The 24,010-nt window shown below is 35.8% G+C and overlaps 1 protein-coding gene across 5 annotated transcripts in view; it reads right to left on the bottom strand.

Annotated features, from left to right (window-relative positions):
* The window catches only part of PCDH9 (protocadherin 9), a 665,972-nt gene that overhangs the window by 223,613 nt on the left and 418,349 nt on the right, over window positions 1-24,010 (bottom strand). For 2 of the 5 annotated variants that reach the window (XM_033514394.1, XM_015627473.2), the window contains one exon: window positions 9,691-9,892. In XM_033514394.1, coding sequence (XP_033370285.1) covers window positions 9,691-9,892 — 202 coding nt within the window. Of the gene's footprint in view, window positions 1-6,391; window positions 8,762-9,690; window positions 9,893-24,010 lie in introns of those variants that run through there. The other 3 variants (XM_015627482.2, XM_015627492.3, XM_015627499.3) reach the window with 2 other exon arrangements.

The raw sequence follows: 24,010 nt of genomic DNA, 5'->3' as shown, positions 1-24,010 counted from the left end.
CAGTGTCAATTCAGTCACTATAGTTTGGAAAACAATGTCTTTCACATTAAAGTAGACGAATCTACTAGACATCATTCAGTTTAGAAACTGACTGGGTCTCTAATCTCAATTGTGATAATTGAGGTCTCCACTGACTAAACCTGGATCTCAGACTAATTCACATCTAACTCAAATTCACATCTGAATGAGTCATGGGTACCTCAGGAGGTTACACACATGGCACCTGCACTCATACATTTTTTAATTAATCTCAACCTAAACTTCACTTCTGTCTAGCTATCAGCAATGCCAGTTTAGAAATATTCTGGGGCTCCAAGATGGTTGCATGTGGATGTCAAACAGGAAAGAAGGGTGTGCAATTAACAAAAAGTAGGCATTTAACCAAATGCTGATGTATAACAAATTATCTGTGTCCTATGCACAAAAATTCTGGAGATAAATTTCATCCAAAATGTCTGTGTGAATTTGGTGCTTGAGCTTCTATTACACTCATCAGAAATATTGTGAATGAACTCCAGTGTGAAACTTAGCAAACCTGGTTTAGGTACCTAGTTTAAATGAAAGCTTTCGTGCTCAGTAAACTAACAAGGGAGCTTAGACATTTAGGATGAAGTTTTCAATTTCTACATGTAAGCATCCAATGATGAATAATGATGAAGCTGAGTTCATCATTAATTTCTGGAACTAACATGGGTATTACTTAATTCCTTTCTACAGCCTTCATTCATAATCTATGGTGGGATAAAGGCATTTCTTTACAAGATTTACTTGACCCATTTCAGATATCTACCTCAGGAGCTTAACGGAAGAAGAAATGAGTATCTGGATAGTACCTATTTGTTTTTGATTTCTATACTGTGTATAGCACTACACCAGATATCCTACCATAAATTTACAAGTTTATACTTAATTTACATTAGAGAATACAGGTTTTTCTTTCCTTTTCTTCCTCACATCTGTATTGCACAGTCTATTCAAGACTAATTATTTTATAGGGTTCCGGAAACATAGAATGGTTAAGCTTGGAAGGGAAGTCTGGAGAGGGCTTAGTCATACCCTCCTGCTCATCTCAGGGAGTTACCATGACTCAGAGAAACATCCTGTTTGATTTCCAAAACACCCATGAAGATTCCACAATCTCTCTGGGAAACTTTGTGCAGAGTTCTATTGTTCCAATAGCAAGAAAATGTTTTTTTGTTGGTTTTTTTTTTCCTTAAGTTTAAAGAAAATTTTAAAGTAAGTTTGTGCCCAGTGTCCCTTCTTTAATTTGGTATACTACTGAGAAAAGTCTGGCTCTCTCTCTACTTTCCTTTTCACACCACATCAGGTATTTGCACACATTAATTAGATCTTTCCTAAGCCTTTCCCTTCTCCAAGATGAACAGTCATAGCTCTCTCAGCATCTCCCCATGTGACAGATGCTCTAATACACATAATAATCTTCGTGGCCCTTTTCTGGACTCGGTCCATATTTCCATTTCCTTTCCATACTTGAAAAACCACCTCTGGACTTGGCACTTCAAACGTGTCTCACCAGTGCTGAGTAGAGAGAAAGGATCTTTCCCATCAGCTTATTGGCATCACCCTTTCTATTGCAGTTCAGGAGACTGATATCTTTTCTTCAAGGGTGTCTTTCTGGCTCATAGCTAACTTGCTATCCACCAGGATTACCAGTACTTTCACTGCAAAGCTGTTTTCTCATTGTCAGGTCCAAGTCTGTGTGGGTGCAATGAGGTTATTCTTACTGCATTAAATTATTCCTCTCATTGCAGCCATCAACAATTCTAATTCTTCTTAAAATTTTTAACCCCCTAAATGCTGAAATGAATAATGCCATGCTAAATTCAATGCTTTATTCTCACAAATATAATCTTCCTTTTTGTCAACTTGCCATTGGAAATAGGAGTTGCACTGCTAAAGACTCTGTTAGTAAAAGAATATGCAACATTGGGAAATCAGTTGTCGTATCAATGTAACCAGGAGTCACAGCTAGCAATAACAACTTTCACTGAATTTCAAAAACAGCAACCTCAAAATTATCAAACAAATATTTTTGTCATAATCACATTATCACATCTTTAAAAGGTGAATTGTGTCAAATACAGTTAGGTGAGAGAGCACCTAGGATGCTAATAAAATTTTTCTAATATATTTCATGATGATTAAAGATACATGCGTTCAGTTGTGCTTTTGACTTTCATTTCCCACAGAAAGTCTTTAAATAATAGAAAAATCTTTTGCTATTCAATTGCTAAAAAGTACAGTTACACAGTATGTTCATGAGGCATGAAAAAACCAAAAAACACTCAGTGAAAAACAATGACTGATAAAGGGAACAACTGATTCAAAACCTCTGCAATTTAGAAGACTTAAGTTTTATTTTTCTTATTATGAATATATATATATATATATATATGTATGTATATGATTTTTTTTTTACAGGACAGACAGTGGACCACTATTAAAATACAGAGAGGAAAAAAGTGCTTAAGAACAAAACGTAGCAACATTCCAAATACTACTATGAATTAACCAGTGTATTACATATTCAAGAAGACTTGAATCCAAACTAAGGATACCAAACACCTCTTTTATCAAATAAAAGGCTGATTCAGTTGAAGTCAGTAAGCAATGTAGTACTATTTCTTCTGTCACTGAAGATCATTAAATCAAAAAATCATTCTGTAACATATGCTGTAGATACCAGAAGACACATGTTTTTTTAGCTGATTGGCTAAGATTTCTGATCTGTATTATGCAGGATGCTATACTAGTCAAAACAGTCCCTTGGGCCTCAAAATATCCTTGCACTTCTGGAAGTCACAGATTTTACTTTGACAAAGGGTGGTAGAGTCACACAGACAAGAGGTATAAACTGAAAGTAAATGCTTTCAGACTGAGAATACAACACCAGCTTTAATATTCTGGTGGGTTAACCTTGGCTGCTGCCAGGTGCTCACCAAGCTGCTCTGTCACTTCCCCTTCTCAGCAGGATGGGAAAAAAATGAGATGAAAAAGCTCATCATGGGTTGAGACAAGAACAGGGAAATCACTCACCAGTTACCATCACTGGTAGAACTGATTCAGCCTGGGGAAATTAGTTTAATTTATTATCAATAAAAACTCAAGTAGGATTGTGAGAAACAGGAAAACAAAACTAAAAACTCTTTTCCCACTATCCAGACCTTCCTTCTTCCCAGGCTGAAATTAATTTTTTTATTTCATTTTACCCTTCTCTTCTGACTCCTCCCCACCTTGCCCCTGCCACAAAGTGGCAGTAAGGGATATGAAATGGGATTTGCAGTCAGTCGGCAAAATTTTGTATTGGCTGCTCCTTCCTCATCCTTTTATCCTGGCCACTACAGGGTTCTTTCCAAGCAATACATGGCTCCCTTCCACAGGGTGCGAACCTTCAAGTCCAGACTGCTCCAGAGTGGGCTCCCCAGGGGCCACAGTTACTGCTCCTGCATGTGCTCTTCATGGACTGCAAATTCCTTCAGGGCATATCTACCTGTTTCAGGGCAGGGTCCTCCATGGGCTGCTGTGGGCACCACCTTCTCCACAAGCTGAGACAGAATCTATCTGGTGTCTGAAGAGTGCTCTCTACCTACTTCTTCATGGACCTTAGTGTCTGCAGGTTTGTTTCTCTCACATTTTTCTCACTCCTTCCCCCACCTGCTGTGCAGCTTTGGGCAACAATGGATCTATTTTAGAGCTACTGGGAATTGGCTCTGTCAAACATGGGGAGAAGCCTCTGGTGTCTTCTCAAAGAGGCACCCTCTGCAGCCCACCTCCCCACTACCTTGCCATGTAAACCCATATAACACATGAAATTAAACACCAGTGGAAATAAATCACTGGAATATTTTAAAACATCAGTTTGATTTAAGTTGTGTGAAGCACTAAGCATTGTGCCATGGAAGAGGTTTGACTGGATAATGATATTACTTTGAAACTTAGAAAAGTCTGTGAATGTCTGCAGCAGACCTGGGCTTGCTGTGATATGAAGAAAGGCCTTGTGAGCAGAAAAAAACTTACAGGAGAAAAATAACTCTTAATTCCTTAAGTCATTTAACCTGGCAAAAGCATTTTTGGTTTTAAACTGTCTTTGGTATCATCAGTGACAGCAGCCAAAGGCACTAGCTTTCATCTCATGTGCAAGCTTCCCCTTCCTTTAATCCTCTAACCCTTTTCATAGTCCCCTTGTCCCATGTAGCTTTTTCATCTCACTGCTGAGGACCTGCAAGTGCTCTTCTCAGGCAGCAGCAGCTAGGAAGTTTTGATAAGTTATCTTTTCCTGTTGGAGAAGCAATGGGACAAGTTCCCCTCCTACTGCTCCTTCAATGGTTATGGCCTCTTGATTTACACTCCAATTAGCTTTGCTGTGTGGAGAAAAAGAGAGTAGAATAGGAACAGATGTAGCACTGTGACTTTTCTAAAGCAAGACCATTTTTAAATCTCCACTGCAATGAGGCATCAAAGAGATGTAAAGAGATAGCAATCTTCTTATGCTTTTCAGATTTTATTTATCTCTTTAAAGAAATAAGTGCATGGGCTGAGATTGAATTCAGACTTCAGTCTATTTTACAGCTCTTCTGTAGGCTAATTCACCAACCTGACTCCAGTTTTTCTTACTCCTGCTTGCCTGTAGCTAAATGTGACAGTGTTAGATTCTGTGTGAGGTATGAACTTGTGTTTAATGAAATGGAGGATATGACTCAAAGGCAAATGTTCCTATTTTAGTCCTCATAGTCTCATATTATGAAAACACAAGAATAACTATGGACAGCAAATTATGTAGATTTAAGTATTAATACAGTAGGATTTTTTTCTATACCTTAGGCTGTTTAGCTATGGACTGCTCCAATATTGCCAAATAAGAAACTTTGGAGGCAGCAAAATGAAAGACAGGATTAAGCAGAGGGTATGCCTGCAAGGTTAAACCATCATCACCCACTGGGTGTAATGATAGTGACACTGTAAAACCAAAGCTCTTTGCAGGAGAGGCTTAGCTTCTCCACATGGGACACTATCATATGACCAAGTGTAATACAAGGCAGTCTTGCCATTACTCTGAACTTTAATCATAATTAAGCCACTGCCACAGAGATATTCCTAGTTATTACTGGAATTAGAGAACCATTTAACACCCCTGATATTACTTGAATAAACTACCACAGTATTTAGGTTTATTTAAAAGTGTGAACTCAGGTATTTATCAGCTGAATCTAACCACACAGTTTTTATTGTACTGGAAATAAAAAGCTATCCACAAACATTATTATTGAAAAACAGCATTATAACATTACTTCCAAGAACATGGAATTGCTTTGGAAGTAACACAGAACACAAAAGAGTATTCTATTTAATTTTACTAAATAAAATATGATCTTGAAACCAGTAGGTGTGTTTCAATTTTTGGTACAGCTCCATGTTTTTATAAAGTTATTATTTTGTTGATACTACTTATTAATGAGATGTAGAAATTAGGCAAGCATTTACTTAGCTTTGTAAACATGTATCAGAAGACATAAATATTATATTTCTGTTTTTAAACCATTGGAATTATTGCATAGATTCATCCACAGTGTGTAGTAGGCTTTCTCCCTAGAGCAGTTCTAACACTCTACTAAATATATTCTATTCCTCTTTATCTCTTTGAAGAAAAATGAATCACATCCACCGCTTGCAGCTATCAAAATGTGATTTATCAAGCATTTTCATGAAAATGCACTTTTCCCCTTCTTTACACTAGGAGGCACATTTTTACTTCATACAGTTCTATTGCACAGCTCTGCTGCATGCAACTCTTAGATACGTTTACAATTCCAGTCTAAATTTAAGTCCCTGACAACCTTTACTAAACCACAGTGAAAGAATTCACTAATAAGGTGGGTTGTTTTTCCACACTGATGAAAACCACAGTTGTAGTAATGAAAAATAACACTCTGCACCTGACTGCTGGAGAACAAAAGAACGGGGTTTTTTGAGCAATACCTGAAGAAATAATTCACAATAAAATACATCAGAGTTGTACAGTTTTAATGCAACTGATGATAAAGATCTTTGTGTTAAAAGTACACTTCCTGATATGCACATTTAAAACCATTAGAAAGCAGGAATTTTTGAGATGAAAGATGTTTTAAAGTAGTATATATAAATTCAATTTTACGTCGACCTTTTTTTTTCTTTTTTTCTTTTTTTCTTTTTTTTTACATCGTAAACAAACTGGAATGTATTCTGCATTTTTATCTGATATGCTAAAAGTTAAAGAAGTTGTATCAGATGACTGATCTTTGGAATATATTCCTTTTTATAGGAATCAAGTGTATCAAGCTGCAAATGAGACAAAAGTGAACTATAAGGAAGTTGCAACTGATAGGTTAGTATCAAGCTCCTCTAACCATCAATAATATTGATCAATTAACAATAGGAAAATGGAAAATATATCTTAGAAAAATTAATTCAAGCCACAAAATAAAATACCTAAATAAAGAAGACAGATTTCAGTGATACAAACCAAATTTGGACTTACATATTATCATGAAAGACTTCCTATCTCTATCTTGTTGCCTTTTTCTCATAGGCACAGTGACAGCGTGTGGCTGACAATGCTAATATTTGGCTTCTCTCTTCATTTCAGTTTCACCCAGTGTGAGAGATTTCTGTTTTCAGATTAGCTAGAGGAATGTACTCTCACTGTGTGTGTTTATTTCATTAAATCATGTAATTGTAGCTCTTCTGTCTCTGTAGAAGCTAATGACTGCAAGTAAATATGGCAGTAAGGTTTCTCAGACTTTTGTATAACAAGTTAGCAAGACTTCTAGTACGTTTCCCCCCCACCCCCATTTCAGGTTTTGAAGACTTGAGCCTTGGTCACTCTTCAAATACAATTAAAATAGCAACATTATATTGAGAAACAATGGCTGTATTTTTATTCACTTAACTTCACAGTGTACAGTAATAACCCACACAATTCACTGAGCATTAAAGTCATTAACTAAAATTGCTCTCAGCATGAGGCAAGGACTTTACTATCAAGATTAACATCACATTCTCATGAGCTGAAGCAAACTTTTACTTAGAATGAACTTTCATAAAAATACAGTGGAACAAATCTGTATTTTTGGTGTAGAGGTCATTTGCAAACATTCCCAAAACCACTGTTCTTTCTCTTCAGTTGAAGCATTTAGAATAAAAATATTGTTATGCAATTATCGTCCAAAACTGGTAGCAGTACATGTACATGGCAATACTACAACTCTCCACTAGGGCTTTCTTCCTTACTTTATAGTTGTATCTTTTACCTTAGCATGTCCCAAGTATTTTCATAACCAGCAACCCCTTAAACAGCCACTGAAATCAAACTACCTCTACAGTTAAATACAACTAGGGAACATTTCACTGCAATAGAACTAGAAATTCAGCTTAGGAGTGTCAAGGAATACAATGTTCAAATGATACTACATCAGTTATTTTAACCATGAACACATGTAAATACCCACAAAGTAACTGCTCAATACCAGCATTTTTCTCTTCTGAAAATTGCCACAGCAATAACCATAAACTGTTTTAAACCTTATTTCACATCTCATTCAAAAAACTTGTGCCTACAGTAGCAAAATAATTTTTGATACAGTGCCTAGGCAATAGCTTGATACTGAATACAATATAGAAGCTAAATCCATTTAATGAGTGACATGATTCCCATCCTGGCCTGGGTTTTTTAGGATAATTTCTGTCACAGTACTGACCATATAATTCCTTTGTGAGATTTGATGAGATACGGAGTGTATTTTTCAATGTTCGGTAAAAAGCAGAAAAACCTATACTTCAATATTCACTAGTTGTTAGTACAGCTTGATGGTTAGATTTTCATAAATTTGACACAAATTTAGCATCCCTAAAGCTAAATTAGGTGCTACCACAAGCATATTAAAACTTTTCATATAACTTTTAAGAACTTATTCTGACTAACCTTCTATCAATGTCTATAGTAGGCAGGAATAGATGATCGTGATTAATATACTATGTTTTCACAATGTGTTTAACACAAAATTTCCAAAAATGCACTTTAATAACTTGCTATCTAATTTACTAACACCTATTTTCCTAACTTTCCTGCTGGATTTCTATGCTGTATTTTAAAGAGATGTACAATTCAGAGTCTGTGAAGCCAATGAAACAGTGCCAGCTTGCAATGCTGCATTAAAAACTCCTCTCTGATGTTGTTAAATCTTTCACAAGTCACATACGTGGTCAGAGAATTAACCAGATAATTCCACTTAAGCTCCTCACTTGCTTAAGTAGACATACATTCTTGCTCCAGAATCAATCCATTCATAGTTGCTACTCTTTTATCATTCTTTGCATTTCTACAGATTAAGGGTTTAACACCACAGTTCCAAAAACATTTCTGTTTTGGTAAAGAAAATAAAATGAAGGTGTCATATCCAGGAAAAAAAAAAAAAAAGGTAAATAGAGGAAAAAAAACCAGACTGCAACTCTCAGACAGTAATACATTTCGTATTGTTTCTTTGTAGAGTTTCATCCAACACAACCTCTTGGTCTTCCCATATACATATGAGAAAAATATTTCCAAAGTCAATATTCCACAGTTCATGTTGTCATCTGCCATGATGTAAATGTCATCATTCAGATCCAGTCTGTCCAAATGAGGAGATGGACCTTAACATTGTTCATCAGATCCCAAAGCCACCTTCTCTCCTGGTTTGTACAGGCCCAGTGACAACTTAATCATCTATACAAAAGGGAGAAATGCCAAAGACAGAAACTAATTCTTATTTCTATACTCCTGGGATGCAAGAGAACTCAGGTTCAATTACCTTCCAAGAGCACAAATAAGACTTTTAACCTTTGTCTCCATATTCTAGAAAAAAACAAGAAGTTTAAGAGCTACTTCCTCCTCCCTGTCTTCAGGATGTCTAAGCCTCCACGTTCCAAACCCCAACACCAAAATACTAGTTACAGCATCAATGAAGATCTTGCTTCAATTTTTAGTACTCTCACAAAAACACAACAATAATGTAAATGAATCATAGAGGAGGAAAGAAGAGAAAGGCAGAAATTCCTGAATCAAATAGTTCATCCTTAATATTTTTTTTGAAAACCTGTATCTCACACTTCCAGTACATCATGCCACTCCAAGCTAACAAAGAAACCTTTTGATGCTTAATGTTTGAAAGGGGAATTGTAAGGGTGTTTAAAAATTTGGGTTCTTTCAATTTTTCAGTGCTTCACTGATTTACTGATTTCTTTGTTAGTCTAAAAGAAAGTACAACCTCCGTGTCCTTGAACTATAAACTGATATTTAGAATTACTTTTCTAAAACAAAGTCTATAGCTAAATAGCTGCAGCACTGAAAACATCAAGAAAAACTTGATAACTTGTAGGACATCCTTCTCCCCAGCTGTTATTGCTTACTGCGCAATTAGAATGAAGCCATTTATTCTACTGGATATACGTTTCTTTCCACAGTCAAATTATTACAACATCAGGCACTTCAGGCAAACTTCATTATTTCCAAAAAATCCTTATGAGCTAATATGATCAAATATTCATGCACATGCTTAAAAACATCTCTACCATTTCAAAGCTCAAAGGGATGAAAAAGAAAGTAACCAAGTTAGCAAAGCAACTCAGATAAGCAGAGCAGCGACAATGACTCACCCGAGTTGGGGTCAGAATTGCCGTCAGCTTCAGTCCTCTTGTCCGGTGAAGCCTGGTCGTAGAATTCGTCCTGCGGCTGAACCAGAGGAAGAGGGTGTGAGATCAGGGTTCCACCACCCACTGGCTCGTGGTCTCCCAGACCACTGTCACTGCAGCTTTCCTGGGAGCCATCGGGGAGGTGAAATGTAACACGGCGCTGGGACTACAAAGAAGAGCACAGGACACACTGATTAGTGCTCTTCTTTTCAGTTCTCTTGACTACTTTTTTTTTTGTTTGTTTTTTTGTACTTTTGACATACAGATAGATCCCTGGCAATGCTTATGAAGCAATTGCTATTACCATGTTCGCCTGTTGTTTTTGGTTTGGTTTGTCTTCTTTTTTTTGGCTTGCTTTTGGATGGGAAATTGGCAGATGGGAGGGACAAATTTCAAAAGTCTATATGTGCTCATCTGTGAAGTAAACTTCTTATAAGAAATTGATCAGTGGAAAAGTAGGTATATTTCTCAAAATTTTCAAAACATCATCTATTAAAAAAGCTCTCTCTGAGAAGCAGGAACCATTGCAAACTATATTATAAAAAGCAAGTGATATCTGAAAATCTAATAACTATATATTTCTGAGGTTAAAATCTGTATTATCACTATTCAAACTGAAAAGAAAGGAAAAAAAAAAAAAAAAGACAACTACCGAGCTCTAAAAACCCATAAAAATGGTTGTTATCTTTCAGGAAAAGTAGCATGAATAAATAGCTATCTACAAGCATATTTAACTGATATCTGTCATGTACCTTAAATGGATAATTAGGATTGATAATATATGTGCAAATTCACAGTAGTCAGCAAAGAACCACAAAATGCAATGACAGAATAAATAATTATCAATTTGGTAGGAGAAATAAAAATAAAACAGCACAGAGTTTGTACAAAAAAATCACAGGGATTGAGAGGCAGAATTACACATCTTACTGAACTTTTTAACAAAAAAAAATGCAGCCATCTCAACAGGAAAAAAAAAACCAAACCAAAACAAAAACCATTCAGTGTAATCTTAGATTAGTTAACTGTTATTGATTTTGAACCTCTCTCATCTGGAGAAATAATCTGACTTTTGAATTGTGGCCACAGAATGATACAGTGATTCCCCAAGAGTTTCAGAGCTGATAGCACCGCTGCAAATTGTTTAGCAACCATGACTGTTGATTCATGAAAGGAATATTACAGGTCTTCATGGATCAAAATACTGCATCTATGAAGGATTGGAAACAACTAACTTAAGAGCATCTCAAGAGAGTGGTCAAATTAAGCATATCTTCCCACCAAAAACATATTTCAGCAGCTTCAATATTCTGGTGTGCTAGATTAATTTAGGATAAAGTAGAGATTCGCAAAGTTTGCCTTAATCTAATAGTAACTTAGTTAATAGTAACTCTTAATAGTAACTGTTTAGTTTTGTGGTTATTTCTTTTCATTATTAGTCACCTGAAATTTATGGGGTATATCTAAGCTAATGATTCAAGATTTCTACAGAGCCAGAAAAGAAAGAAACATTAGGAAAATACTACAAGTATTTTCACTTTATTAAAATTCTTAAAAAGTATTAAGACTTTTTAAAATAGTTAACATCAGGTGTCCTGGACCCCAACTTTCATTTTTTCCCCTCTCTCCTTTATAGTTTTTCTTTTAATGAGAAAAAACCTCAAGTTAATAGTACTAACTATATGTTTGCTTATTAAAGACTGCTTGTTAATGGTAATTGCTACCATTTTATATGGTGATCAATATAATCTACCAGGTTCCTTTTTATTCATCTCCCTTGGGTGAATATAGTTGATTAAGTCAACTTTAGATTACTGTGTTATTCGGTATAGAAATAAATGTAATACTATTTGCTCTTGGCTGTGATTTTATAATTAGTATTTTGCTTTTAAGTTCCTTTTCTAGCTTTAGGATTAGAATCCAGCTGTAGAAAACCAAATAGATCCTCTGAGTCATTGGATGTATTCATTACATCAACAGAGAACCTAACTCTATACATGTCAGCAAGAAAAACTTTAGCTCACTCTTTGTTACTTTCTCTTACAACTTCTTTTGGTCTGGAAGTACCACCCTGAACAATTTTCAATTGTTATTCTATTCTTCCCCTACAATATGAGCACAATAGAAATGTAGCTAACTACACAAAATCATCTCTTTCTGCAACTACTTTCAGAAAGATAAATTTGGAGATCTGTTTTTCCAAACTAAGAATTTTCATCACTAGTAAAGTCAGCAAGTGGCAAACTGTGGTGATGCATCCCCCTACCCCTACGCCCACCCTCTCTCCAGGGCACACTATGATCTGAGGAAAGGAGATTGCTTTCATTGGTTTTAAACCTAAAAGATTCTATAAGAAGACATGAATGAATAAGAATATTAAGCCCCAAAATAGGGGAGGAGATGACAAATTAAGTTTTAGGATCTGCAAAATAATAAAACCCTTATAACTAATTAACCATCTTAATAAACAGTAGAATTCATAATTACAAAAATGACCTGTTTTGTGAGTTATATAATAAAAGTACTTACCTTGAGTAGCAAAAATTCCTCATACTAGCCAAAATCTGTTCTGACTCTATACTGACAGTGACAGGGACCAGTTAGCCAGTAAAATGACACAGGTCTAACACTTATACTGGCAACTTCTTAGCTGATAGTACTATTAACTTTTAAATCCATACTTTAAATTATGAGAGAAAAATATATTGTCTTGCCCTTCTGAGCCACTGTAGCAGGGTGATTTGCTTTGGAATGTGGTCAACTCAAAATATGTCCTATTTTGCAAGCTATCAGTAGTGGGCTGAGAGGTGCCGTCATGTGCTGATTTTGGCACAGGACTATGCTAAAAGCAGTCTGGCTCACCGACTCCAAAGTAAATCCTGATAGTGGGGTAAAGATTTGACAGATAAGCTGCTCAGGTGACTTGGAGACATAAGACTGGCAGTCAATCACTATATACTATAGAAGTCCAGTCCATTTCCACACAGTTGGGTTCCTGTCACATATTCCTTCTTTGAGTGTATGAAGTTTTCTCCCTTGAAGTAGGGAAGCCCCTTCAAGGATACTCTTTGAGGCTGAGTGAAAGAGATCTGCCCATGAGCATTGGTGTGGTGAGCTATACCAACCTCTGCTTAATAATGGTTTCTTTTTTGCTAGCTTTATGTAATAGCTTTCATATAGTGCACTGTACCTATACTTTACACTGATAATAGTTTTGGCTCTTACATGCTGTAGTAAATAAATCTGGATGAGGTCTTTTGTCTAATCATTTGTCATCTAAATAATTGATATTTACATAAATTTATCTGATTTGCCATCATTAATCCTCTGAGACAAAGTTACTTAAACCATTGACAAAGTCTGGGGTTAAGACTGGGTCCAGTGACATGTAAATTCTTCTCTGGGAAGTTCAGAAAGCAAGGAGGGCCTTTCTACACCCTGTAACTCAACAGCTGGGTTTATCTAATAAACTTTTTCTGGTGTTCCTATTCTTACCCACAACAGCCGCTGACTAAAGAATCCAGAAATCATTATAAAGGGTTATAAAAATTGAATTGTTGTGTAAATAGTGATCCAGCTCAAGAGATGATGGATGGATAACATGCAGTCCATAAAGAAACTTTAGACTATGTTGTGCCATCAAAATAATGAGGGGAACAAGCCTTCTGCAAAAAGAGACTCAAAACAAATGTTTAAGCTTAGGCATATCAGTAATTGAGAAGAAAGTCTGTCTTCACTGTACTGAGAGCTTACAAGTTTTAAATAATGTGATATGTGGCCACTGCCTGGTCCAGAACGCTCCTGCCTGGCTGCAGGAGTCCAGCCTGGAATCTCCACACAAGGAGTGCTGCTGCAAGTACTAAGACTGAGCATGTAATGCAGACACACACAGACACTGGCTTGGCCTCAGCTGTGGCTACACAGACAGCCCCAGACAAGGCTCTGGCACCTCAGCCCCTCCATTCAGGACTCATATCAGGCACAGGCACACAGGGATACATCCCCTCCTTCTCTTGGGCTGTCAGAGGCAGAAAGTCACAAGTGCCACACATACACACCACACTCTCCAGGTTTACAAAAACCTTTACAGCCCTCCCTAGCTCCTGCACAGCCCCTCTGCCTGCCCAGCACCCCTGCCCAGGTCCCAGCCCCCCTGACCATCCCCACAGGTACCCAGTTCGCCAGCTGGTCTCACTGGGTGCTTGCTGCCCACATGCAGCATTCACACACTTGTCCCACTGGCAGGCCACACTCATGGGTCCCCCCCAGATACCAGCACTGCCCCCCTGCCTGTCAGATACCCCCACCCAGACCTGGGGTCTCCTACTCCTAGCTGGTCCAGTTTGGAGTTTGCCCATGACTCTGCACCAACACATCATGCACAGCTGCCTTGGGCAAGGTACACAGACTCTCCCCCAGAAGCATACATCACAGGATGTGACACATGGTCCAGATCCAGCACCGAGCCCCTCACTGATTGTTCACTGAATGTGAATTTCTTGCACGACAGTAAAGACGGGGACTCTTCTTTCAGAAGAAAATCCAACGTGTTTTAGACTATGCTTGTGTTTATCTACTCCCTTGTGTAACAAAATCCAGTTTTGAATTCTTTTTCCCTAAAGACAGAATCAAGTGATTTTGAGTAATGAGGTTTATAGTTGGTACAACAATAGGACTAACGATAACAAGTAATTACAATTTTAATTATGCTACAACATACGTGGGATTATATACAGCATGAGGTAATGTTATGGTTCAGGTCCCAAAGCTTGGCCAAAATTCACATCTAAAATACATGACATATTCAATCATGAATGAGCATTTGGTGGGGGGGGGGGGGGGGAATAGGGGTTTTCTTCAGGTCCTGAAAAAAATTATTCTTATTTTTAATCAGAAAATATCATCTCATGGTTATGTGAAACCCAAAACTGAGAGGAGAAGTCAGTCAAAGCAATACAATTTTACCTGTGTCAAAGTAATTTCAATATATAATTCAGAACAATTTGACTCAAAGGAGTTTTTGAACCCAGGCTGAGTTAAAATTTGGGAAAACAATCAGGAATCATTCTCCTTTAATCACCTACTGCAGCAGATGCTATGAAGCTCATCTAGGTGAAGCATGACTTTACACCCACAAGAGAAACACCATCTCAGATGGTGATAATGGATAGCAAGCTCCTGTGCTGAAAATAGGACATTTCAAGCATAATAGCAACACATTTTTTCCTGTTTTTGGACCAGGTGGTCAGCCAGCCAACACTTTTTTAACATAGTAACAACCAAATTATATAAAATCAAAGACACATGGAACTGGTCTGGCTCCTTTTTTTCTTGCTACAACAAAGTCAAATAGGTGCCTAGTAATTTCCAACAACTGTAATTTGTGAAATTAGGAATATAAATAATAGCTGTGGTGCTTGGAAATGCCAATAAAAACAGCAACACAAACTCTGCTGTAGAGATGTGGACTGAATAACAGAGGATGGGAACATTCTAATCTTACTGATCAATTGAAACAAAGTAGAACTTGTGTTTGACATAGCATATTGCGTTTTTCTTCATTACAATACTTTTTTTTGGAGATACTAAAAACACTTTAAAATATATTTGTGTTGCAGCTCGTCATTTTTCCTTTCACATACTCTCCTGTTCTATTTTTCTCATTGCTTCTTAATATGAGGAATTCAATGGTGCCCAATGACAGAGCAGGTAATCATGGGCACATGATTACATGAAACACTGGAGGTTCTGAACATCGAGAAACTTTTTTTTACTGGGAGGTAACTGAGCACTGGCACAAGTGGTGTAGATATGCTGTGTAGTCTCCCTCCTTAGGGAAATTCAAAAGCCATCTGGACACAGCTCTGGACAAGCCGCTGTAATTATCCCTGCTTGATCAGGGGGTTGACTAGACATCCTCCAGAGGCCCTGTCCAACCCCAGCCATTCTGTGATTCAGTGATTCTGTCAACTCTAGCTGAAAATAAAAGAAAATCTGGAAGTATTAGAAGAAATTTCATATTTCCCCTGAAAACATACTTTTGTACTGAAGTACTTAATTTTTGACAATCTTAGCTGTACAAAATGTATTCTGATATGACAATTTCTAATTTCATTCCACAAAAATCTCTGGCTTTGGAAAAGTTGCATAGAGCATATATCTACTTCATATATACTGAAGTCCTTACTTAACCAAATAAATTGGTAGAAGTTGTACCTCAGCACAGATTTCTAGAAAAGGTACTCCAATATTAGTGAGCTTAAGGCACTACTTATGAGCCTAAGCCTTTTTGCTGCTGCCCTATTTTTCCAGACACACTCATACATGGGTAGAAAGTGGGCTGCAAATAATGTAAGGTATTTTGTTGACCTGAGTGCTAAAAGCCTGAAGTACAGGAAAAATCATGCCACGTGATATTGAGTGTTTGAAATGTTCTGTGGCAGGTGAGTTGTGAGCTGTGTTGGAAACAGAGCTTTAATGCAGGAATTATAAGCACTAGGTTTCAAAATTGTTCTATTTATTCCATTGTACATTAGTTTCTAAAATTCATTTTATTTCCAATTATGTACTTGAATAATACAGCAAGTTACAGAAATCAGCATTAAGAGGAGATTTTGCTTCTTTTTCATTCCAAAAACTAAACCTTCAAGCTTTGTGCAACTATTGTATTGTTTTTGCTAATCAGGGATCCCAGAAATAATTATACTATTGTTCCATTGCTGAATGTCTCACAGGGACAAATTTGGCTACAGATCCTATCCATTGTTATAAACCAAGCTGTAATTAAAAAAACATTTCTACACTGGGTAGTTGGAAATAGAACCTGCTGAATTTTAACCAGCCAAGTCTCATTTCGAGTTTACAAATTAGGTACTTTAAACTTCTTCACTCAATACAGTTGTGAATTAAAAACCTTGATTTCTCTCCTTGATTTTCCAGACAGGAAGAAGCCACTAAAAATCCAGTTCACAGCAAGTCAAATTAAACTTTACAGAATGGGATTTAGGTCTGTATATCAGAATATGTACTCAAGCATGAGATTTTTTTAATTGCCATTGAAATATTTTATTTCAGACATGGAGATTTTGCGTCAACAAAAAACTTTTCCTTCCTTTTCTGAACTATTATGGTATTCTTTGTGTTAAGATGACAAAGAAAGAGTATGAAGGAAAAACAACTTCAAAGAGAAACAAAACATTCTGGGAATATTCTCCTTATGGAAAGATTGTTGATATGAAGGCTTAAAAGGGAAACTTGAAAAAACCAATTGACCTTTATTATGGAAAAGAAAAAGAATAATCTATATATGACATAACTTACTGAAACTTCACTCATGAATAAAGAAGTCAAAGGAGAATCATATTAAAGTAAAATTAAGTGTAAAAAATACTTTAAAAAGCCCGTGGACTATTGATGATTAAATTATGATTATGGAGAAGATATTGTTTGTTCACAAGTTTATGAAGATGTTGTAAAGACACAAGAAAAATCTATGCTTAATTTGTAACGTCTTTGTGGAAGATGTCTGTTCCATAAAGTTTGTTCCTTCCAGGATCAAAACAAAGATTCCTAGTTCATGTACTATAACATGGATTTGAATTTATTTTTTTTATGATATCAAGCCTGTAAAGGCCAAGTCACAAAAACAGATTAGTAACAGTTTCAACAAAACATATCTATGTTTGTATTTGCTCCACAGAAAGAACTGGCAAGGTCTTTGAATTAACATATGGTTGCTGTATTACTTTGTTTTATAAATAAACAATGATTTGTTGTGTTTTGCAGTTCTGATTGACTTAGTGAAAGGCCTCTAAAATATGCAGTCTACATTCTCTTCCAGTTTGGAAAGATGAATCAAAGACTCTTGTAGTGTATCTCATAAGAAGGCCACAAAGCACCTCAAACAGGGTTTTGTATAATTCAGCTCACTGATACACACATTATTCTTTCATGTTTCACTGAAATTTGTATGAAAAAAATGTAAATCTGAGATAAAATCAATCTAATTTCTTACTAAAAGCCACTCTTGGTTTTCCCTGATAAACTTGGCTCAAGTCTGTGTTATGTACAAATCATGCAGTAGATCCCTGCAATTTGCTAGGAGAACTAGGGTTATTTTTTTCTTGTCTGCTTCTAAACTAAACTTCCTTGTTCAGTCCCCATGGCAGTCCTTATTCAAGGATCCTGTTTGCTTCATAGGATAATCCATTCTCCATGCTCATCTTGAAATCTTAGCCACAGAACCAAGATAATAGAGATAGATAGGGTTTTGGCCAATCTTTCAAGCTAAACTAAGAATGAAAAAAAGAAAAAGCAATTGATACAGCCTCTTCATGCTACTTCTTCATACCATGCTACCCATCTAAATAGCCAGAGTGCCTCAGTATATACTTCTTTTTCCCCTTAAGATAACAATGTTGGTATTGATTTCAGAATGTAAATTGTTGCTATACCAGACAATATAGACACCAGATTTCTTCTGCTCAATTTCTCAGTACTAAAATTTCATAGAAATCTGTAAATTACACAGTAATGTATTAAAAGGAAACATAAATATAATTGCCTATTATATTTGTCTTGCTACCAAGGCTGCAAAGAACTGGCCTTTTCATAAAGGTGAAAAAAATTATTAATTACAGAATGACGCATGACTGGGTTGGAAATGACAGCATGATGGTCCCAAGCACATTTAAACATAGAGAACAAAGAGCCTGTCTGGCTGGAGAGTTGTGTTAGTTTTTCAGAGACAATGAATGAAAAAAAACCTGCAGTCAAATCCTGTAGTTTCCATTATCTTTGGAAGCAATATCACATTCTTCCCATATTTATGTAGTAATGTGACTTCATTTTATTTCATGAATAACAAAAACAAACCAGGAAGAATTCATGAAACTATAGTTTTTATTTCATAAATTCTTCCTGGTTTGTTTTTGTTTGTTTTGTTTTGTTTTTAATTGGACATTCAAAACACTGACAAACCTTTAACTAAAGATACTAAACACAGGACTATCATACGTTTAAATTTTGCCTTCCTAATATCCATCTAAAAGGCAAATAGTGCTTTTCTTAGTGAGCATTGCTACCTATCTAAAATCATCTTGACTGCAATGTAAATTTGACATAACAGGAAAGCTAAGTGTTATAGTTTAATGTAGTCTAAATCAGTGCATTATTCAACCTTGTTCAACTTTGGAGACTGGTAAAACACTAATAAATTTTGAATATTTTAAATATTAGCCCCCATCCTCCTGAATTGTCTGAGACTCAGAAAATCAGTTCTAAGCCTAAGATTAGGAAAATTAATATCTCAGATGCATGCAGAAAAGGAAAATGGAAAGAAAAGATGGAAACTTGTGCAGTACAACATGAAAGAAAATAGCCATATGTGTTGCCAGCAGAAAACTAGGCTCATGTTCAGAAATATTATTCACCCAAATGGCTAGACGTTAGTAAAACATGTTAACTTGACGTACTTTTTGTATATTTCTTACCAGAAAATCTGGGGGAAAAAAGCCTAAGAAAGGACTTATTAAAAACAGAACACATTTGTATACACCAATTAAAAATTAAAAATTAATGGAGTAGGAAAGGCAGCTCTAATGAACATTCATGCCATCCTAAAAGATATATAATTGTAAAATAACAGTAGCATGTCTTTTTGGAATGCCTGTACTCAATCACTGACTATAGATGACAAGGTAAACTTAGGGCATGTATTAGAAGATGTAACACAGATTAATTTCTTTGACAACTCTGTTGTCCCCTTGACATTAGAGAGACATGAAGTTCAGAGATTTCAAATTTAAATGCCCCAAATTAACCTACCTAGATTTTGCACTATGTTCATAACTATTTAGCCACTATGACTTCAGATATTCAATAGGTAAATTTTTAGCTGTGTTTAAGGAAAGTATTTAAAATACAAGACCCCAAAGAAATAGATCTCACTGACAAAAAGATACTAGACTGACTTACTCACATATAAACAATTTAGTTGCAATAGAATTGCATTTTATGTGATCTTTGTAATTTGAAGACTTCAGAGATCTTCAATTTATTTATTTAGTTTGATTTTGGTGATGAGGTACTCTTAGCATGACAGATAATGCACATTACAAGTGCACTCAATTTCAGAAGCATTTCAGAAGCACTGTACCAATTACAACAATAACCAGTGTAACTTCTCTACACTCTGAGAAGTTTTACATTAGTAAAAACATGTGTTGATCAATAATGCATATGAAGTACTAAATGCAGAAACAGCTGTTGCTGAGATTTAACAAGTTAAATTATAATAATGTATTTACCCTGATTTACATTCTATAAAACTCATCCAGCTTCTCTAATGTGAACAGGGTAATACAGCTTCAGGGGACTAACTTTTACCAATGAATCCCATTTTTAAAGGTGAGACAGAACAATTGAGAATATTTCCTGTCTCAGGACTGTATATTATCTGGAGGCTGTTTATAGAAGTAACCCTATTATTATTATATATGAAAAAATTGACTATGTATAATGTATAATGTTAACATAAATTATGTTCATAGTATTTAATGAGTTACAGAAGTGTTCCATCAGCTAGGGCTTATTAATTACATTGAGTAAACTGATACATGTAGTACGATGTCAATAATCATTACTGACACTGCATCTTACTGCTGAAGCCTAAAATTACTGCTTTACAGAAGTGCTGTGTATTTAAGGTTTCATAGCTGTCAGTAACTACAGCAGATATGCAGAGTTCTGCAGTGCCAGGAAGCAAGAAACTTTACAGTGATCTTCAGGAAAAAGACAGGTGTTATAAAAACCCGTTTAGTATTCCGTTCCATTAGCATTCTTTAGTACCACACATAACCTTGGAAGTCAAGCAGGCCATGGATCTTGTGTGAAGGTAGCAATCTTTTGTCTGTGGTGATGCAGCCCTTGCTCTATATTAGAATTGATCTTGTGATTTGAATGCTTTCATTTTAATAATGAATGTAAAAGGAAGAAAAACATACTTCAGAGTCCTCAGATTTAACAACAAATTACCAGTGTCCACTAGGAAGTTTGTACCAAAGGGCTTTTAAGGTAGTGACTGTCCTAAACTGGAAAAAAAAAGGGGAGGGGAGGAAGGTGGGGAGAAAATCTGAAGGCCTTTAAATGATCATGCTCTAAACTAACCAGTGTTCATAGTGACACCATGATGGGAATCTTCACTGTTATTCATGTGAGCTTGAGGAAATTCAATTAAGAGGATTATATGGATCCTCAATAAAACAAGTATTAACAAATGCAGAAAAAAAACAGAATTCTCATAAAGACTCTAAGGATATCTTGTATTAGTATGGGGACAGGAGGATGGAAAGGAAGGAGGCTCTCAATTTAGGGATGTTGTTGGAGAATAGTAAATTAGGACATTGCTTCCTGAACTAGTAGTAGCATGTATGGGTATCTGTCACTGTCAACTCACTGGGTTACAATTAACTCTGAGTCAGCAGTCATGTCTTCTCCTACAAGCACAGAAACAGCAGCAGCACTGCTCTTTGTGGACAAGAATGTTTGCATGCTATGATTCTAGAAAGCAGCTGTACATTTATTAACACAAGGAACACTGGAGCTGTCACATTAGATAAATGGATCCACGCTGGAAAAACTGAGTGGACATGATTGTCAAGGATAATATGGTTAAGCTAGTGCATCCTGGGAGAGATGCAATTTCTAGCATATTTTAATTTTGAAACTAATATTATTATCCCAATTGATTGCACACACTATAAACTAATTAAAACACCTGTTAATGTAACTGCATCTCTAATAGAAAAATAACTAGACAATAATGTATTTTCACCATAAAAACATATCTTTTCTTATTTGGGACAGGATGTCCTTAAGAACTGCTTTCCTAACAACAGTTTTCTGAATTTATTTGGTTTGGCTTTTTGGGATTTTTTTTGTTTGTTTCTATTTTTTTTATTTGAACTCCTAAAGCTTTGGGGTTTTCATTTTGCATATGCAAACATGTGATACAGAAAATGAAAATTAAAATAAATCCCCAGCTTTTCACTTAGGATTCTCCAGGGAATAATGCATATTAAAAATACTGACTACAAACTTCTCTTTCAGCACACATAGCACACAAGTATATCTGCCTTACACTATTTTATGATGCCAAAGCTTGAAAAACTAAATCCGCAGAGAATGCTAGTATTTTCTGTGGCTGAATGTTTTTTGGGATTTTTTTGTGTTGCTTTGATAATGGGTCTTTCATTCCTGTGCCATGTTAAATGTTGGAGCAAGTCTCTGCTACATGAAATTATAATCCCAAATAAAACACAAAACCAAGAACCAGCCTATGAAGATGCTTCCACACAGAGGTTTCTATTAAAAAAAAAAAGTATCAGCATCTTAGCCAGAGAGAGAGCTAAGACCTCATTAACAAATGGGATGAAAAAGGAAAGAAGAAAAAAATGACTTCTAGCATGGAAATCAGCTATGTGACAGAGGTATTGCTGTACTATCAAAACAGCAGATACTCTCAATGGTATCTTACTGTGAGAAAAAACAGTTAGGATGTATTTTCTGCTGGCCTCAAGCAGAAGTCAAATGAAACCTGACAAGAATCACTATTATTATTAGACTCCATCCAATTTTTAGTATTTTCCACAAATTATATCTGGCATGCTCTTGACACATTAAAAGTTAAATGGAAATAAAAAGGGAAAACAAGAACTCTGACTATCATTTGGATAGTTTCAGGTAATGCTGCCAATGCCATGTTCCCCTTACAATAAGCAGAAAATGTTTGATAGTCCACATTATATTCTGATGTTGTATAATAACCTACTTTGTGCTGCTTGAAATCAATGTTAGTAATGTAAAATCAACTGATGAACTTCTTTCAGCGACCTGAAAGAATAACTTTGCAGAAATCTCTGAAGTTGCATCAACGGATGCTAATAGCCACCTATTTTATTTGGCTTCTGTTGGAAAGACATTCACTAAGTCACACTCAGAAGACTATAGAAGTTTATATGACCTTGACCTGTGACTTCTCCATTTTCTGTCTAAAAAACTGGAGAAAGCGGGAAATTGTACACCTAATCTGAACATAAAATATTTTATGATTGGTGCATATATTTTTCTAATGTGTATACCAGCAAGTTTCTCATTTCACAGAATTTGTCAGATGCTATTACCTTTGATCCCAGTGTTTAAAATGGATGGATTTATTTGTGCACTTTCCACCTAGTACACACGACCATGTTAATTAATACAAATAGCCAAGGACTGCTGACTTTTGAGCCCAACATATACTAACATTTCATGGGTAATTTGTACCTGTTTTGCAGACTAGTTTTTCATTAGGCAAACTGACAAGCACAAAACTTCTGCTTCACATTTTATTTTGCACAGCAATACTAATTTAAATAAAAGTGTGAAAATCACATAGCCACAAAGGAATGAAATTGCACTTCACAAAAAAATTTTAAAGGTATATGCACGTGCCCTACATGTCTTAATCTTTCAGAGAATATTAAAAAAAAAAAAAAAAAGTCCATATAGGTTGTGTCTAAGCCTAAACCAATTGTTGACAAATATTGTTGTTACGTCATGATCATTTCTACATTACTAGCTATCTGGTGAACAGACAGGACACGCTTCTTGACTAAGAATTTAGGATTACAAAAATTATTAAATTTATTACTTCTGTATATGGGCAAATTGAACTGGCTTGTTTTAACATCGATTTCTCACACAGAGTAGCTCAGGATCCTTTGTGATATGATCCTTTCTATGACAGATGGATGAAAATGCATGGTGGCACTTTGAGATTTAAGGTGTTATCAAACTGTAGAATAAATCACAGAGCTCAATGCCTGTGGAAGCCACCTTATCTCAGTCTTCACAGGTTGACAAGGCATGTAAAGAATGCATCCAAACTCCCTGGTTTGATCTCTGTTGTTGACAGATCACAGATATGGAAGTCTGAGATATTTCCGCAGGAACTGCAAGTAGGATGATAACCAGTCAAAAATGGCAGACAACCACACCTATTTCTTAAAAAAATGTGAAAGTGGAAAGGTATTTATTTTCTATAGAGAGGGTGAACAGAGGAAGAAGATGTCATTACATTACAGTTGATAGTAATATAAAACAAAGCAGTGAAAAGAGCAGTCAAAATATGTTTTAGAAAATTCTCTGAAATGAAGATTCTAATACTTCACACAATTTTGAATTTCCTTAGTAGAACGAATAAATGTGGGCCTAACTTAGAAGCTAGTAAAATCATCGAAAAGTT

Source organism: Parus major, chromosome 1 (assembly GCF_001522545.3).
Source record: "Parus major isolate Abel chromosome 1, Parus_major1.1, whole genome shotgun sequence".
Taxonomy (NCBI): domain Eukaryota; kingdom Metazoa; phylum Chordata; class Aves; order Passeriformes; family Paridae; genus Parus; species Parus major.
Note: the sequence above shows the minus strand (reverse complement) of the source record. Positions and strands in the feature narration are given on the sequence as shown.